Consider the following 18129-nt stretch of genomic DNA (forward strand, 5'->3'; position numbering starts at 1 on the left):
TTCTTTCTTTCTTTCTTTCTTTCTTTCTTTCTTTCTTTCTTTTTATTTTTTGAGACAGGGCCTTGCTATATATATAGTTCAGGATGCTCCTAAACTAACTATATACCTGGGCTGGCCTCAAAATTGTAGCAATTTTCCTGCCTCAGTCTCTCAGCCATCTGAGTACTGGGATGACAGGTGTGTGCCACCATGTCAAGTTCCTAAAGACAATTTCTTTTCTTTCTTTCTTTTTTTTTTTTTTTGAGGAGGGGGCTGCGCAGGATGCCTTCAGGGCAGGTCTGGTTTGGCTTGAGGATGAGGGGATTGAACCACAGCATCCTGAGCCTGACTGCTTTGTTTCAGCAGGCACTTTAAACACCTGAGCTAATGGGCAGGCCCCTGACAATTTCTTAAAACTTTCTTGGATGGGTTTCCTTGTCCCATATAATCATTGGATATAATTTTTTACGCCCTTACCTTAGAAGTTGTTTTAGATGCCGGGCGTGGTAACGCACGCCTGTAATCCCAGCACTCAAGAGGCTGAGGCTAAAGCAGGAGGACCACTGTAAGTTCAAGGCCAGCCCAAACTACATAGTGAAACCCTGTCTCAAAGAAAAAAAAAAAAAAAAAAAAGTTGTTCTAGAGAGAGATGATGAAGCATTTGCAGCTCTGAGAATATGCGACTGCTGGTCAGTCACACTTGTAGATGAAGGGTGAATCAGACGCCCCCAGCCTGCTTCAGCTAGGAGTGCAGGGAGCGCAGCTGTGCGCTCGGAGCTAACAGTGCGTTCCCATGGCTGTGTGCAAGCTGGGGAAGACAAGAAGTCTTTGGACCAGCAATCTGACTGGCACTTTGGCAGCAGATCATTAAAATCTCAGTTCATTGTGTTTGTTTAAAAAGATTTTGCAAGGCCTGAGGTAAAAAGTACATAGCTTTTAACTGTGTTCTAGAGTTGGCGCTGCTTCTAAAATCTGACCTCTAAGTATCCCACACTCTGACTGCCACCTCCTGCCTTTCCAGCTCACTACCCAATGTCCCTATTCCCTATTAGGCATTCAGAGACCAGAAACCATTGCCATGACCAGTCTTTTGCAACCCATCACCTCCTTCGCTTCCTTCCTCGATCCTGTATTAGAATCGCCCCTTACAAAGACCCCTCTGCTCCTCTCTCATTCTTCTTGGCCACATTCCAGCCGTAGCAAAACAGAGCTACCTACTCATTGGGTGTCCGACGCATGCAGCTAGTTACTCGATCCTAGTGGCTCAGGCACACTGAGCAGCTCCTGTCACTCTGTGATCACCAACCGACCTCACCAATGCCAGGTACACCCATGACAGTTCCTGGGTAGCTCTACTTTCATACTCTGAGACTATTTTACAGTGATTCTTCCTCCAAATTTCCAGCATCCCCCATAAACCACATTCTCAGTTTAGGTTCCCACCTCTTACTACTTTGAGGAAACAAATCCAAACTTGAACCACCTCATCCTTTCCCCACTAACCCACCTGTATCTCAAGCCCCATACTCTGCCTTCAATCTCCTTACAAGCCAAGAAGCTCCCCTGGACCCCAGGCCTTCCTTTCTACTCAAGGAATCCAGCCGCTATTATTCCTCCTATCCTGTAACAGACCAGTTTCTCTCTCACTGACAGATCATTTACATTCCTGTAGTTTAATATCACCTATTTTAAAAATCTTTCCACACCTCACACCCCTCCAAGTTCCTGCACCATCACAGCTCAGTTTCTCGAGTTGTCTACATTCATGGTCTCCATTGTCTCCTATTTTCTCCTACCCTACACCAGTGTGCCTTTCACTTCCCCGACTCATGCACACAGCCCTTGTCAAGGTTACCAAGAAATTTTGTTGTCTGCAGTCTCTTGACTGTTAGGGGTTGAGTTGTGCTCCCCAAAAGATGTTTAAACCCTCACACCCATACTTGAGAATGGGGCCTGATTTGGAAATAATGTAGGCTATTTAGAGATGATCAAGTTAAATGAGGTCATTAGGAAGGCCCTAATCCAGGACTGTGTCCCTGCAAAAAAGCAGAAGCAAGACTTGCAGGGAGAATCCATGTGAACATGAAGGCTGAGATCAGGGGCCCATATCTGTGAGCCAAGGAACATCAAAGTTGGCAACAAATATCCTGAAACTAGGAGAGACCTGTTACAGAATCTCCTCAGCTCCTCAGCTCCAGAGGTCATCTTGGACTCCTTTCTTTCTCAAGGATTGTACCCAGAGCCTCCTGCCTATTGGGCAAATGCTCAACCTCTGAGGTAAACTTCTGAAGTAGCTAATGCCCACCCCTTTGCACAGTAGCCTATGTTGAACCAAGGGCCTCACACATGCCAGGCAAGCATTTTCACACAGAGGCAAAACTTCTCACACTGAGCTACATACCTAGCCCCAGAATGATCCTTTAAAACATGTAGTGAAGTACTGAAGTCCCTTTCCCAGAACCATGGTGAGCTGGGAGGCATGATGAGAGCCTGGAATCCCAGCCCTGGGGCAGGAACACTGTAAGTTTAAAGTCTGTCTTGGCTACACAGATACCTATCTCAAAAAACCAAACTAAAACAACATCCATAAAGGCATCTCCATCACACTGAGAACAGGATTGCGAGTTCTGATAGACTTTTCATTTTTTTTATTATTATTATTTTTTGGGGGGTAGTTTTTTGAGACAGGGTATCACTAAGTAGTTCAGGCTGGCTTTGAACTTACTATGTAGCCCAGGCTGGCCTCAAACCTGCAGCAATTCTCCTGTCTCAGACTTCTGAGTGCTGGAATCAGGCCCAGCTCTGATTTTTTTTTTTTAAATTTTATTTTTGAAATAAGGCCTCTTTATGTAGGTCAGATTAGCCTTGAACTATTAGTCCAGCCTTGAATTTGTGATAATCCTCCTGCTTCAGCTGCCTAAGTACTGAGGCTACAGTTGTGCACCACCATGCTTGGCTCTGATTGATGTTAAAACACAGTCCAAATATCTCCTCTGTGAAGTCCCTCCCATATCCCTTCCCTCCCCCATCCATCTTGTCTGTGCCAGACTGTACTATAATTGCAGGTGTCCCTCAATATTGGGAATATTGGTCCCTCTGCAGATATGGTACAGTATTTTCATATAACCTACACACAACCTCCTATATCCTTAAATCATCTCTAACTTGCAATACTTGATACAATATAAATGCATGTGAACAGTTATCATACTATGTAGGTTAGGGAATGACAGCAAGGAGCAAATCCTATACATGTTCAGCGCAATTTGAAAAATTCTTTTGCAGATATTTTCCACCACTGGCTGAATCTGTGGAATGCATAACTCTTGGATACCAAGGGAGGACCCTATTTCTATGGCTGCCTGCCTCGCTGTACTGAGATCCTTCATGATCTGGTCTGAACCTTTCTCTCTGAGCAGCCACAGTGCCTGACACTGTGTGGTTGTGTGCAGTGTGTTGTGCTGATCAGAATCCTGGGGCAGGGGCTGGTGAGATGGCTCAGTGGTCTAAAGCACCTACTCAGAGCAAGCTTAGCAAAGCACAGGGACCACGGTTCGATCCCCTAGCACCACATGCCAGCCAGCCCTGCCCCCTGGTGGGCTGAGCTGGACACACACACACACACACACACACACACACACACACAAAAAAAAAAAAAAAAAAAAAAAAAATTAAAAAAAAAAAAAAAAGAATCCTGGGGCAAGTGCTCCCCAGAGCACCTCTTCACTTTAAATGCTGCTCCAGTTCTGACCTTTCAACTCAAGCACATTTCCTCCCATCCACCCCACGAATCCCAGCAAGTTGTCATTTTGCCACTCGTTGAATTTGGAAACCCAATCTCTTGGGCTTCATGATTCTTTTTTCCCTGAGTACCCCTCTTCCCTATGCCCCACTTCTGTCATACCTACTCCCTCTGGAGGTTCAGGTTTCTACTCCATTTGGCCAAAAGATACCCTTACCTAGGTCTCTTGCCAGACTACGTTCTAATTTTTAAAAGGTCCTTAGGGACTTGGCCAGGATGTGACACTTCAGAGACACTCAGAAATGCATCAAGTGACACTGCCTACTTTTTTGTCAAAATGTCCCTTGAAAGCCCTAGGAACTTCCCCAGCACAAAATATGACTCCTAACCTCAGAGTGTTTTAAACTTCAGGGTAAAATCCTTGAACAAGGGGGTTCACTTCTGAGCTGCAGTTCTACCAGCTTGGTAGTTGCCAGGTGCCTCAAGGTTTAGTTCTTTTGTAAAATGGGGTTGGTTAAATACCACCAGGCAGAACATTTCTTAAATGCAGGGCATTGTCTCATTTATTTAGTACTGGAGATTGAACTCAGAGCTTTGCACATACCAAACAAGTACTCTACCACTGAGCTATACTCTCAGAACTTTTGCAATTTTACTTTGAGACAAGGTCTTGTCAAATTGCCCAGGCTGGCCTTGAACTTGCCATCCTCTTGCCTCAGCCTGCCAAGCCACTGGGATCACAGGCATGATCCATCACACCATCACACCCAACTGTCTTAGCTTTTGCAACTCTCAGTCAGATGCCCGGTATAGGACCACAGTGTACAATTCTAGAAGCTTCTTCTGTGCTTTGTGAAAGGTGGCTCACCGCTAGGTAGCATGAGTACGTACAATAAATGTTTACAGAATTAACGCATATGAACTTACCACTTTTTCCCCATGGTAGTGGGAAAAGTGACATGGATAAAGCACTTTGAAAGCGATCAATATGACACCAATTGAAGGAGTTGTATTATGCGTTGCATAAAAGGGGTTTGGAATCTAGTGAAAGCTAGGTTCAAAGTCCAGTTTTAAGACTGACTGGCTCTGTGCCTTGGGCACGACACTTAATCTCTCTGCGCCTTGATTTCTTATTTGAAAACAGGATAATCACACCCACCTGAAGCTGTGGCTCAGCCACGGTCTGCGGGGCCCTAGGGTGTATCAACATTACCACTTGAAAATCCACTGTTATTTTTATTTTTCATCTTGTACACCAGACAATTTCATCTAAACATTTACATATCAACCAATCTTTTTTAAAAATGATAGGTTTTTTTTCCTCAGATATCATTTATTAGAAAATACAATTCCAGAGAACGTAGAAGATACAAGGAGCTTGGAAAGTGGGTACAGTACAGGCCTTTTCAAATCAGGGGCATAGAGGGTCGAAATAAAATGGGCCAGCAGCGAAAGCCAGTGACCCATCTGTGGTCCATGTATCTGGAAAGGCTCTACCCTTCTTCTGTTCCCCGAGTCCCTGCCCTCCTCAACCAGCTTTATCCTTGGCATTTTTAATGTAAAAGAAAAATTTAAACTTCTTTGTTGCCCTGTGATGTCAATGAATGGACTTTCTTTCCCCAGTAGTGGAATGAGTCAACAGAAACAGAGATTGGTGACCCTTGGAGTTGAGGAAAGAGCTAGAGAGAGATTACAGACTGTTTCTGTCCTGGTGAACTTTTTCCCAATCATGGGACATGTGCTTTGAAAAGTTACTACCAAAGTCAAAGTCTGTCCCTCTTTTTGAGAAGACAGCCCTTTGGAGAAAAATGCAAAAGCAAATTTAAATCCACCTGGGAGGGAATGAAGTCTGTGGTAAAAAAAAAAAAAAAAAAAAGAGCCCCCATCTCTCCTAGCCCATGATCTCAGTTCCAAGGTGAGATATGGAGGTGTCATATCTCCAATACAGCCTCCTCCCAACCAAGGAAAATCCCAGGGAAAACAACAGTGCTATGGACTCTTCTGCCCCATCTCCTTGCTTCTGCCTGGGCATCCCTTTGGCTCCAAATAGGTTTTATGGCCCCACAGAATGAGGGACATTTTTAGGAAAAGTATGACAGAAAAAGGTGTGTGGGAGAGAAGAACAGAAAGAAGTGGAAAGGGAGGGGAATGCTTTCCAGAAATGATGCAGCAGGCAGCCACGTTTGCATCTGCCTCCTAGATGCCCAGGGCCCGATGCCCTGGGGTGAAACTACATCTGAGGACTGGGCAGCATTTTGTCCCACTGGGAAACATTAATAAAGAGAGACCTATGGGAAAGCACCCCCAACGTATTTGCAGGGATGGGATGGCCCATAGAAGGTTTGAGAGGACAGAGGTAGGGGGAGGAGACAGGATCCAGGCCAAGTGTTAACCAAATAGGGGAAAATGAGAGGAAAAAATTGCCCCTAAAGAGCATGGGTCCCTGAATACAGGTCCTTGGCGGAACCCCGATATGGAAGGCCCTTCCTTACACATGTAGGTATCATGTCGCTCTCCTTTGGAGGCAAAAATCAGAAAGGCCCAGCGCAGGCCTCAGTCCAGCCCAGGCCTTGGCGCAGCCTAGGCAGCCCTCCCCCCTCACCCACCTGCCCCGCTCTAAGAGAAGGCAGGCTGGACCAGAGGACCCACTGGGCCCCTCCCCAAATCATTCCTATAGCTAGAAAATCAAACCCAACCCAACCAAACACCTAGGGAAAAGTCCAATAAGAACTTTAATCATACAAAAAGTCCAAATAGTCTTCCTCTCGTGCCTTCTGAGGCATATGTATGTCCCTTCTTGCAAGGCTTCCTGTCCCATCTAGGACAACATTACTATTTCATTTTTTAAAAATAAAAATAAAGATATCCACCCACCCTCCCCTCCACTGCTACCTCATACAGCCCGCCCCCCATACACCCCAAACCAGGCATTGCTCCCTTGACACAAGGTAAACTTAAAAACTTTGCTGCAACCTCACAGCTTCTGAGGGGCTGCTCAGCACAACCAACCCAAGTCCAGCCTGTGGAGAAAGACACGGCCGAGGGCACCTGACTGCACCGTCACAGAGGCCAGGTCCGCCTGGATCCAAGGGAAGCTGCCCAGCATAGGCCCTGCCCCTCCCCCAGGAGAAGTAGTGGAGCGATAGTCTTCTCCCCGAACTCCTGCCACCAGCTGGAGGTCCTGGGCCATGGCTCTGCTGGCTCACAATGTTCCATGGCTTCGAGACCCGAGGGCAAACCAGCCGGTCTTCTCCTGGGCCAGGTCCAACTCCCGCAGGCGGATGTGCACCTCCCCGAGGAGCACGTTCTCCCAGAATCCTTGCTCACTCAGCACACTCAGCTGCAGCTCCCGCTGCTGCAGGTCCCCCTTGGGGATCCCGTCATACACCAACTGCAAACCAGACAATGGGGACAGGAGGAAGCATGAACACGGGAAGGGCACGCTCAGGTGCCTAGTGGGTTGAGTTGGCTGAGGCTAAAGCCACTGCGTGTCCCCAACCCCGCAGAGCCCAAGAACACTGTGTCACAGAGAAGCCGCAGGCGGACTCAGAGCCCGAGCAAGCGAGGGCCTGTCATGAGGGCCACTGCATCTGTCTGTGCAGCACAGGACCAGCAGGTTCCTCCTTCCCACAGGTATGGCCCCCACCCTGCTCTGCTATCCTAATATCAAGGGTCAAAGAGCTGTCTAGGCCACACAGGGTGGTGCATGCCTGCACCCAGGAGGCTGAGGCAAGAGGATTGCAGTGAGTCCAAGGCCAGTATAAACTATATTTATAAAACAAAAAAGGAAGTTTTTTATGTAAAGGGACAGAGAATAAATAGTTTAATTTTTATTTATTTTTAGTTTTTGGTACTGGGAATTGAACTCAGGACCTTGTGTGTGCCAGGCAGGTGCTTAGGCCTCTGAGCTATCTCCTCAGCCCTGAGAGCAAATAGTTTTAGCTTTATAGGTAAAGTCTGTGTCACAACTACTTGAGCTACCATTGCAATATGAGAGCGGCCACACAACCCCAAATGAAGTGTGGTGGGCACGCTGCAGAATGACCTGTACATATGCATCTTTGAGTACTGGAGACTGACCACGTAGCCTTCACACTGAGCTATAGCCCCAGTCTTTTTATAATTTCTTGTTTTGAGGTGAGGTCTTGCTAAGCTGCCTAGTCTGGGCTCAAACTTATAATCCTCCTGCATCAGCCTCCCAGAGTAACACACACACCCTTATTTAACAGAACAGATGCAGTCTGCCAACGCCTGCCCACTACCCTATGCCACCATTCCCCCACACACCATCTCATTGTAGGTAGGATTGCAGGTTTTCCGGGCCACTTTAGTTTTCCTCTTAGTGGTTTTCTGAGGGTCAGGAAGGAGGTAAATCTTCACATAGGGATCAGGGTCATTCCCATCCTGAAGCAATTGCTGTAACAATAAAAACAACAACAAAATGATAAAGATTCTTTTTTTTTTTTTTCTTCTAGTATTGGGGATTGAACACAGGACCTTACATCTCCAGCCCTTATTATTTTTTATTTTGAGATAGAATCTTATCCTAAAGTTCTCTGAGCTAGGCTGAACTAGAACTTGTGATCCTCCTGCCTCAGCCTCCCAGAGTGAGATTACAGACATGTGCCACAACAACTAACTGAAGATTTCTATCTGTCTCTTGCTCCTCACTCCTGACCTATACTCCTCTCCCACACTGGTTTCTGGCAGCACATACCATCTGCCTACCTCCCATCTTGCTCCATTCTGATAAAAGAAAATACTTACCAAGATCATGATAGGTATTCTATCAAAACAGTGTAACCCCAGTATTGTAGGGGGCCAAGGCAGAAGGATCAACTTCATACCCAGGCTGGGCAACTTAGTGAGACTTTGTCTCAAAATAAAAATTTAAAAAAGGGCTGAGGATATATCTCAGTGCAAAGACCCTGGCTTCAACCTTCAGTACAAGAGAAAGAGAGACAGACAGATTAGACTGTCAGTTGCCTATTATATGTAGTTTGGTTTTATTTTTGGTTCAACTTTTTTAAAATTTGTGTATTTGGTACTTATGTATTTATGTAGGTAGGGTTGCAGGTTTTCTGGGCTCAGATTCGTGGTGATCCTCCTGTTTTCAGCCTCCCAGTGCTGGGATTACAGGCATGTGCCACCAGCCCAGTCTCGGTGGCTGGCTGGCTCAGCATACCTGAGGGCAGGGCCAACACTGCATGTGGTGCCAGTGATCAAACCCTGGTCCCTGTGCTTGCCTAAGCAGGCACTTAGTCAGCTGAGCTATCTCGCTGGCCCTTGGCTTAGCTTCTTTTTTTTTTTTTTTAAGTTATTTATTTATTTTTTTATTTATTACATTTATTTATTGTGTGTGTGTGTGGCCAGCTCAGCCCACCAGGGGGCAGGGCTGGCTGGCATGTGGTGCTGGGGGATCGAACTGCGGCCCCTGTGCTTTGCCAAGCTTGTTTCAAGTAGGTGCCTTAGACCACTGAGCCATATCTCCAGCCCTGGCTTAGCTTCTTGAAATCCGTTCTTTTTCATCTAAATGCTCTGGGCAGCTCATGATGTGGCCTCCTTGGAATGAGCCATGCTATCCTCCCCAGGTATCATCTTGTCATGCTCTCTTGTCATTTGGTCTGTTTAACTCTTGCCCAGAGGAGACATGAGTCGATTATGTTGCTTCCTTGCTCAAGGTCAGCTGACAAGTGACTCACCCAGCTTGATCTCTATTTCCAGTACTGAGAACTGAACCCAGTGCTGTACACATGTTACACCCCCAGGGCCCCAGCTTTTAAAACGTAAGCCAATCATGCCAAAGCTCTGCCCCAAAGCCCTCCAACAATTCCCACCTATCTCTAAAAACATTAAAAAAAAACAACAAAAAAACCAGGGTCTCACTATGTAGCACAGGCTGGCCTTGAACTCACTATGTAGCCAGGGCAATCCTCCTGCCTCAGCTGCTCAAGTGCTGGGGTTACAGATGTGTGCCACCGTGCCTGGCTATTAAGTTTTTATTAATACAGCTGCAGTACCTAATGATTATATTCATGGTGAGGAATACACAGAGTGCCTCTTAATTCTTTTTACTTCTTCTTCTTCTTTCCCTCTTATCTCCCCTCTTCTCCCACCTATCTTCCTCCGGGGAGACAGTCCTATGGTGGCGCCTATGCTCTGGCCCACTGGGCCCTCTCCCACCTCCCCACCAGCGCCCGCTGCAGCTGAAGCCACTGTGCTTCCTGGCCACACCCAGCAGCCGTCATGACTCAGGCTTTGCATCACAGAGCTCCTCTATCAGAGGCCTTCCTTCCCCACTCTGCAAACTGCCACCTCACTGTAATGTTTTTACAAGACCACCTTTCCTTTGGATTCCACTCAGCAGTACCATTCATTGCATTTGTGATCACACCTTATGAAGACATTCATGAAAGAGGACTTCCAGAACTGTTTCAGAAAGCGGCAAGAATGGTGGGAAGAGTATGTTTGAAGTGCAGGGGAGTATTATGGATTTTACTGTAATAATACATTTTAAAACCATTTCTATTAGTACATGTTCGGAATATACGATGAGCACACCGATCATGGAGAGTTGGTGTGTGTACACAGCGAATCCTAATTCTGTTTACTTCCCCTCTTATGCCCCTCCCATTCCATATTATAATCAATTTTTAAAAATTTGAACATTCACCATGTTTTGGTCACCTCTTGTATTCTATAGAATTCTATCCACATTGTTCCTACGTTCTGTACCAAAAATGTCAGCATATGCTGCATGATTAAGCAGAAAGGATGTCAAGTGACTGCCTTATCAGGTGACTAGCCCTTTGGGCCTCTCTCTTTTACAGTAAGTACCACATCACCATAATAATGCAGTGAAGTGAGTGCTTGCCATGCAGTATCTCATTTAATCCCAGAGGCAAGCCTAGGAGGTTGGCGCTGATGTTACCCTCCTTATGAGCAGGACACTGCTGGAGCCCACAGCTAACAGGCCTGACCCCCTGTCTTGAACTGTGTGGTCAGAACATAGGCCTGGCTCATGCATCCTAGCACTTACTCAGCTGACACCAGGGCAGCAAAAGCTCTGGCTATTCCAGACAAACTAGACAGACAAATAAACAGGGGCTGTTTGTGCACTTACCAGGCCACGGATGTACATCACCATGATGAAGAGCTTGTTGTTTTTGTAGGAGATGGATAGCTTCACCTCCCCGCCCACCTTTCCCTCTGGCCGGGCCCATGTGCCATCTGTAGGAACCAAGGAAACCGAGAAAGGTCAATAGGCCCGTGGTGCTCCTGACTGTGACAGGTGGGTTCTGCTTTCTCTCTGAAGCCCCTGTCCCAGTCTCTCTAAGTCAGGTTCCTGATTCTCATGAGCTCCACCTAAGCAGGGTCTGGACGTGAGTTGGGAGCAGTTTACGGAAGCGGTGGTGTAGTACCAGCATCCAGCTTCAGGGGAGCTGGGCCAAGGAGCTGCACAGCCTGAGTGCAGAAGCAGGTTGCACAGCCAATGAGAAGAGGGACTGGAGACAGCCAACAAAAGAGCACTGGGAGGAATGGGGCAGGAGAGAGCCTTGGGAGGCCCAGGGGGGCCGCAGGGCTCCCCCAGGCAAGGCACTGTACCTGAGGACTTGGGGGCTGGGCTGGTGCCCGCAGCCTTCTCGTCCCGGGGCAGGGGGTGGAAGAAGGTGTACACCAGGTCGCACTGGAATGGAATCAGAACACAGGCCCTTCTTCAGTGGGACAGCAGCCCAACAGGAGGACCGGAGGCTCCAGATTGAGATGTAGGACACAGAAAACCAAATATGTGTCCTTCTATTTGGGGAAAGATGCAATCAAACCAACTGTAAAGAGTCTGGGAAACCTTGGACATGGACTACCTGTTGGATGATGTAACAATGCTACAGTTACACATGCACTTATTCTTATTTTTCAGAGATACCTATTATAATATTGTAAGGGTACAATATCATCCAATTTGTTTTAAAATATGCCATAAAAATAAATAAGGGCAATATATGAGAACTTGTACTGTAACATCATGTAACTCAGTAGTGTCCCAAATTTTCTGATCAAGGAGATTATGGGGCCAAAGAGGAAAGTGATCGATGATGTAGAATGTGCCTAAGGAGAGTCATATGGAGAGAAAACATTCTCTCAGGCTTTCACAGAGAGCACATTGGCCAAGCAATGGCCGTGATTCATCCACATGGCTGACACTGACAAAGGTTCTATAATCTGAGGTACAGGATCTCAGCATAAATCCTGAGGGGATTTCACTGACCTTATCAGACCCAAAAGCTACAACTCTTGTTGCATAGGTCCTGCTTTACCTTGGTCTTAACCATCCAGCAGAAAAGTATAAAAACAAAATATAAGAAGTAAAGCCATGCTATTATGTTGAGCTGTAGGGGACTCAGGTCAGCAATTTCTGACATTGCCAGTGAAGTGGAAAACCCAATACTACTGGACTTGTTTAGAATATTTTGCTGAGTTAACACACCTACAATATTCAAATAACGGAACTAAATAAAAAAAGGGGATATAGATGAATGTCCATTTTGTATCTGTGTATTCAAAGTGATTAGGATAGATATATAGTTGCATTCTCTTAATGAATAGAGGGATTTGTTCTAATAGTGTTTGTAAATAGGATATCATGTCCGCATCTTGTACACCAATTAACCACTAGGAAGAACGTATGCAATGTGTTAATTATTGAAACTGTTCTACCAATTTGGTTTGAAACTGTCTCATTGCTATTTGTTTCTCAATAAAATTATGTAAAAAAATAAATAAATACATAAGGGTTGCAGAGATAGCTCATCAGTCTAAGCGCCTGCTTGGCAAGCGCAAGGACCAGGTTCAATCCCTGGTACCACATGCTGTGTGAGCTGCACCAAATACATAAATATATAAATTTAAATTAAGAATAAGTGAACCCAGCTGGGGATATAGCTAAGTGGCACAGTCCCTGCCTGGCAAGCCCAAGGTCCTGAGTTCAATTCCCAGTACGTAAATAAAGCTAATATGGGAAAATATTTACATAGTAGGTACACAGACACTAATTATTCTGCTTTTCTTTATGCTTTAAGGTTTTCTTACTAAATTTTTTTTTTTTTTTTGGTAGAACTGGGGATTGAACTCAGGCCCTTGTGCTTGCCAGGGAAGTGCTTATTCCACTGAGCTATCTCCCCAGCCCCCAAAAATATTTTTTAAAAGGAAAAATAACAGTCATTTCAGGTTAAGAGCAGTGTGTTCCTTTTGACTCCTGCCTCTCTAATCAGCACATGCACCCTGCTCACCTATAGAGGTGCTTGAGCCAATGAGGACAAAGAGCTTGAATCCTGTGCAGGAGTATATTTCCTAAATAATAAGAAGGAACAAGACCAAACCAGCTATGGTGGCACACACCCATAATCCCAGCATTTGGGAGGCTGAGGCAGGAGAGTTGCTGTGAGTTTGACATCAGCCAGGCTACGCTGTGAGTTCAAGTCCAGACTGCACTACAATTTAAGCCCTTGTCTCAAAAAACAAAAGACTGAAACCAAAACCAACCAAACAAAACCCACCTAAATATGTGAAAGTTTCTACTTGAGTATTAATATAGTAGAAAATGGAAAAAAATCGTACAGAAATAAAGAGGGTAAGATCATTGCACTGCGTGTCAGTGCATTAATTTAGTACAACTATTTAAAGTTCCAGCATATGCTTACTATAAATGCTAATGGGAGAAGTCTCAGAATATAGGACTGCATGTAAAAGGGCGCTACTGCAAAACGATGAACGTGTGTGTGGATGGACAATGGGAAACGTGGCAAATGGGAGTCAGGTGCCAGCCAGAGTTACAGGATTCCTGGTAACTGTATGAGGGCCATTATAATGCCATTTATTTAAAAGAAATCTAGGTGGACACATAATCGACCTGCTCACAGATTCTGCCTTCAAGAGGCTCCTCCCCTCAGCCACGACCAAAAAAAATCCCACAAACACAGGCTGGGGCTGTAGCCTAGTGACATAGCACCTGCCTGGTAAATGCGAGGTTTTCAGTTTGATTCTTTTTTTTTTTTTTTTTTGAGTATGATTTTTAGTGCCACCGAGAGAGAGAGAGAAAAAGAGAGAGAGAGAGAGAGAGAGAGAGAGAGAGAGAGAGAGAGAGAGAGAAAGAAGAAGAGAAGAAGAGAGAGAAGAAGAGAAGAAGAGAAGAGAGAAGAGAGAAGAGAGAAGAAGAGAAGAGAAGAGAAGAGAAGAGAAGAGAAGAGAAGAGAAGAGAAGAGAAGAGAAGAGAAGAGAAGCTTCCTCCACTCTTCCTCAATTCAGATCACTCCACTCACTTGGGGCCCCTTCTGATGCTCAGGGCTCCTTCTGAAGAAGCCTCTGTGTGGGTGCTCCTGGCTGCCCTAACAAGTACATTCCCTGTGATTGCATGTGCTGCCTGACAAGGGGGACCCACGTTCTACAGGGTCACTCCCCTGGCAGACACAGAAGGGCTGCCTGGATCCCCCAACTTCAGACCCTCCTGCCTGCTTTCCCATCCCGCCAGCAGTGATAGTAGGAATAGGAGCCACCCACCTCGGCCACCTCGGGGGCTGCGTGGATCAAGTGCCAGATGTAGCCATTCAGTTCCTCCCTGCGCCGCTCAGCCACGGCCTCCCCCCGGGAGCGGCTGATCACAAAGCGACTTGGAAAGCTGGGAGGGAGGAGGGGGTCACAAAGGAGCGAGAGGGAGAGAAATGAGGAGCAGGTCTTGCCATTCCTTGGTGTCTCCAGTCATTGGGCCCTTGTTTCCTAACAGCTTCCCTGTCTGCAGTAGGTCACCTAAACTCCTCCCTGGCTCCCCATGTGTGCCCAGGTCTGACACACATAACACTGCATGCTCACACCCACAGCCACACACACTCACACCCCCAGGCACATGGTACACTCAACTGTACACTCATACACCTCCAAGATCTCCAGGCCAGAAAAACCAAATTGTTAGGCAGAGTCCTGTGGCTCCTTGAAATTGTGACCAGGCCTTGGATTCTGCTGTTTCTCCCTTCAGTGTAACAATTCACTGAGAAAATAGGTTACTATCATTATTTTTTTTTTTCAGTGATAGAAAAACCGGGAGCAGCAGCGCACACCTGTAATCCCAGTGCTTTGGGAGGCTGAGGAAGAAGGATAACAGGTTTAAAGCCAGACAGGGCAACTTAGGGACTTAGCAAGATCCTGTCTCAAAAGAAAAAATGAAAAGGGGTGGGGATTATAGTTCTGTGCAAAGGCCCAGAGTTCAATGTCCAGTGCTGCCAAAAACAAAGAAAAAAAAAGTAGAAAAATATACAAGACACAAATTTGGCCATTTTAATGTTCTTAAGTATACTGTTAAAAGGCATTATGAACATTCACGGGCCAGGGAGGTAGCTCAGTACAATAAGCACTGGCATGGCAAGCGCGGGTTCCTGAGTTTAATCCTCAGTACCAAAAAAAAAAAAAAAAAAAAAGGAACATTCACCATGCTATCATCACCATCCACCTCCAGAACTCTTTGCTAGACCATGCTGGCCTCCAACTCATGGAGACGGTCCTGCATCCATCTAACGCCCACCTCTTATCTCCATAATTCTTTTCATTTTTTTGAAGCTGAAATTCTACATCTATTAAAACAATAATGCGGGGCCAGGGAGATGGCTCGGTGGAATAAGCGCTTCCCTGGCAATTGCAAGGACCTGAGTTCAATCCCCGGTTCCGTAAAAAACAAAACAAAACAAAACAAAAACCCAATAATGCCTCAACCATTATCCTACCTTGTGCCTTGTGTCATATGACTGGCTTATTTCATGTGGCATAAAGTCTTCAGGGCTCATTCACGTGGTTACAAGTCACAATAGCCTTTTCTTTCAGGGCTCAGTAATATTCTGTGGTACATACTGCATACACCATGCTTTGTCTATCCAGTTGAAAAATGGTTCCTTTTCTCTTTTTTATCAGTACTGGAGATTGAACCCAGGGTCTCACACATGCTAAGCAAGTGCTTTATTGCTAAACTATACCCTAGCTGGCCCTGAACTCAGTCTATCCTCTTGCTTCACTTTCCATGTGCTGGGATTGAAGGTACAACACCACACCTAGCACACCAGCCCTTATTTTTTTGAGACAAACTCTTGCTAAATTCCTCAGGCTGGCCTTGAACTTTCAAGCCTTCTGCCTCAGCCCATTATATATGGACACCATCATGTCCAGCTCTGGTGTAACTCTTTAATAAGCTGGACACTTTGGAAGATTTCCAGTCAACTACTGGCCCTTCTTTAACCACAGCCAGCTTTCCTTCTCACAGATAGGCCCAAGTTTCTTTCCAAGGCTAGACCAAGGCTGCTTGGGGGGTGGGGGGGTGGGGGGGGACTGCTTGGGCACCAGGAGAGCTTGGCCAGCAGAGGGAGCACTTGTCACCAAAATCAATGCCAAGCCAAGTAAAGCAGGGAGATCTTCAAAGGGTGCTCTGTGCCCCTGAAGTTCTGCCAGCCCCATCCCTCCCCCTCGTCCCCATAAAGTAAAGGGGGAAGTTACCTGGGCAAGAGGGAAGAAGGAAAGAGCAGCCGGAGCTTGTTGTGCAATTCCTGGAACTCCTCAAATGTCCGCTGGATGTAAATGGCCTCATGAGCACTCTCTCGATTTACCCTCACCACATATATCTGCAAAGGTCCACATCTTAGATGTGTCTTAGACCCTACACATCCAGTGAAGGAGGTAATAGGGAATGGAAGCACACGTGTGTACTGAGTTAGGGGGTGCTTTCCAGAAGGCAGAGCAGGGGCATCTCCACTGGAGAACAGGATGGATGGTGGACAGGACATATGCAGGAATCTGGGAGCAAAACTCTGGGAGCAAAACTCTTCAGGGTATACTGTGTAGGGCCTGTGACATGGTGGGAATTACCACTGGTCTGTTCCCCGATTCTACCCAGGTTATCTGGGGAAGGGAGAAGCCAGTGGCCTGGAGCTGCTCCAGACTAGGAGGCTCGGTGAGCACCACTGTCCACTGTGAGTAGGAAGAGGTAGAACCCCAGTGAGCTGAGTCAGGAGGAGACAGGAGAGGAAAGAAAAAATGCTTACATAGCCCTTGCTGGGATGGAAGATTTTCTCATGACGGCAGAGAAAAACATCAAAGATGCGGCCAGAGCTCTTGAGAGTGTATGTTCGAGGGGCAAAGGAAAGAGTCAGCCGGTCATCGGAGCCTGTGAACTTCATCTGGGCCAGGTTATGGATGAAGAAGTTGAGTTTTGTGGCTACACTGCCCAGGCTTGACTCAATCAACCTGTTGGGGCAGGAGGACAATGGGAAGAAAAGGATGTAATCATGGACAAATCCCCTGCTGTGACAGGGCTAACCAAGGTCATCATACTCAACTCCTGAAATAAACAGAAGTTCCCAGTGTGAGACCTTCAGAGAATAGGCAGATATCTATCATATGCAGTTTGTTCCTATGAATCCTGGGATTGCACATGTCATCCCTTCTCTGTCCATCTAAGTCAAAGGCAGTCAAAGCAAAGAAGGGAGGGATGAGGACACCAGAAACTTAACACACAAATGTCTGAGCTGTGCTGTCAAAGTGAATTAAAGGCTCACCATACGGCATTTGTACTTCTTCACCTGAAGTTCACATCATTGGTCATTTAAGAGATGCAAATTAAAACAATGCTGAGACTCCATCTTACTCCAGAAAGAATGGCTAGTATCAAGAAATCCATCAATAACAAATGCTGGCAGAACACTGGGGAAAAGGAACCCTTCTCCACTTTTGGTGGGAGGGTAAGCCAGTACAACCACTGTGGAAATCAGTGTTGAGATTCCTCAAAAAACTAGGATTACAGTTTCCATTTGACCTGGCTATTTTCCTTCTTGGTATCTTCCCTAAAGAATTAAAAGCATCATACCACATATACTCACACCCATGCATATACACACACCCATGTTTATAGCAGCATAGTTGTAATAGCTAAATCTTGGAAATAGCTCATATGTCCATCAATTGGTAAATAGATTTTAAAAATTAAAAATGTAGGCTTTTACTATAAGGGAGTACCACTTAGCTTTAAAAGTTGATAAACTTGAGACATTTATAGCTAAATGGGGAGACCTTGAGACCATATTTTTTTGTTTTGCTTTTTTTTTAAATCTTTGGTACTTGGGATTGAACTCAGGACCTTGCTCTTGCCAGGCAGGCACTTATGCTGCTGAGCTATCTCCTTAGCCTGAGACCATACACATGTGAAATAATCAGACACGTATATTGCAATATGTGTAAATATTGTGTTGTCTCAGTGGTGTGAGAAATTGAAAGTGTAAATAAGAACCAGAATTATATGGGGCTGGAGAGATGGCTCAGTGGTCTAAGGCACCTACTTGGAACAAGCTTGGCAAAGCATCAGGGACCGCGGTTCAATCCCC

The 18129-nt window shown here is 45.9% G+C and overlaps 1 protein-coding gene across 2 annotated transcripts in view; it reads right to left on the minus strand.

The window, feature by feature from the left end:
- Nucleotides 1-4950: 4950 nt before the first annotated feature.
- Nucleotides 4951-18129, minus strand: part of Pik3c2b (phosphatidylinositol-4-phosphate 3-kinase catalytic subunit type 2 beta) — a 71771-nt gene continuing 58592 nt past the window's right edge. For both annotated transcript variants that reach the window (XM_004625399.2, XM_023708305.1), the window contains 7 exons: nt 16795-16996; nt 16250-16374; nt 14276-14393; nt 11327-11408; nt 10845-10951; nt 8009-8137; nt 4951-7112 (listed from right to left, as the gene is read on the minus strand). In XM_004625399.2, coding sequence (XP_004625456.1) covers nt 6924-7112; nt 8009-8137; nt 10845-10951; nt 11327-11408; nt 14276-14393; nt 16250-16374; nt 16795-16996 — 952 coding nt within the window. In that variant the 3' untranslated portion in view covers nt 4951-6923. The remainder of the gene's footprint in view (nt 7113-8008; nt 8138-10844; nt 10952-11326; nt 11409-14275; nt 14394-16249; nt 16375-16794; nt 16997-18129) is intronic.

The sequence above is a fragment of the Octodon degus genome, unplaced genomic scaffold, assembly GCF_000260255.1.
Source record: "Octodon degus isolate 3935 unplaced genomic scaffold, OctDeg1.0 scaffold00009, whole genome shotgun sequence".
Taxonomy (NCBI): domain Eukaryota; kingdom Metazoa; phylum Chordata; class Mammalia; order Rodentia; family Octodontidae; genus Octodon; species Octodon degus.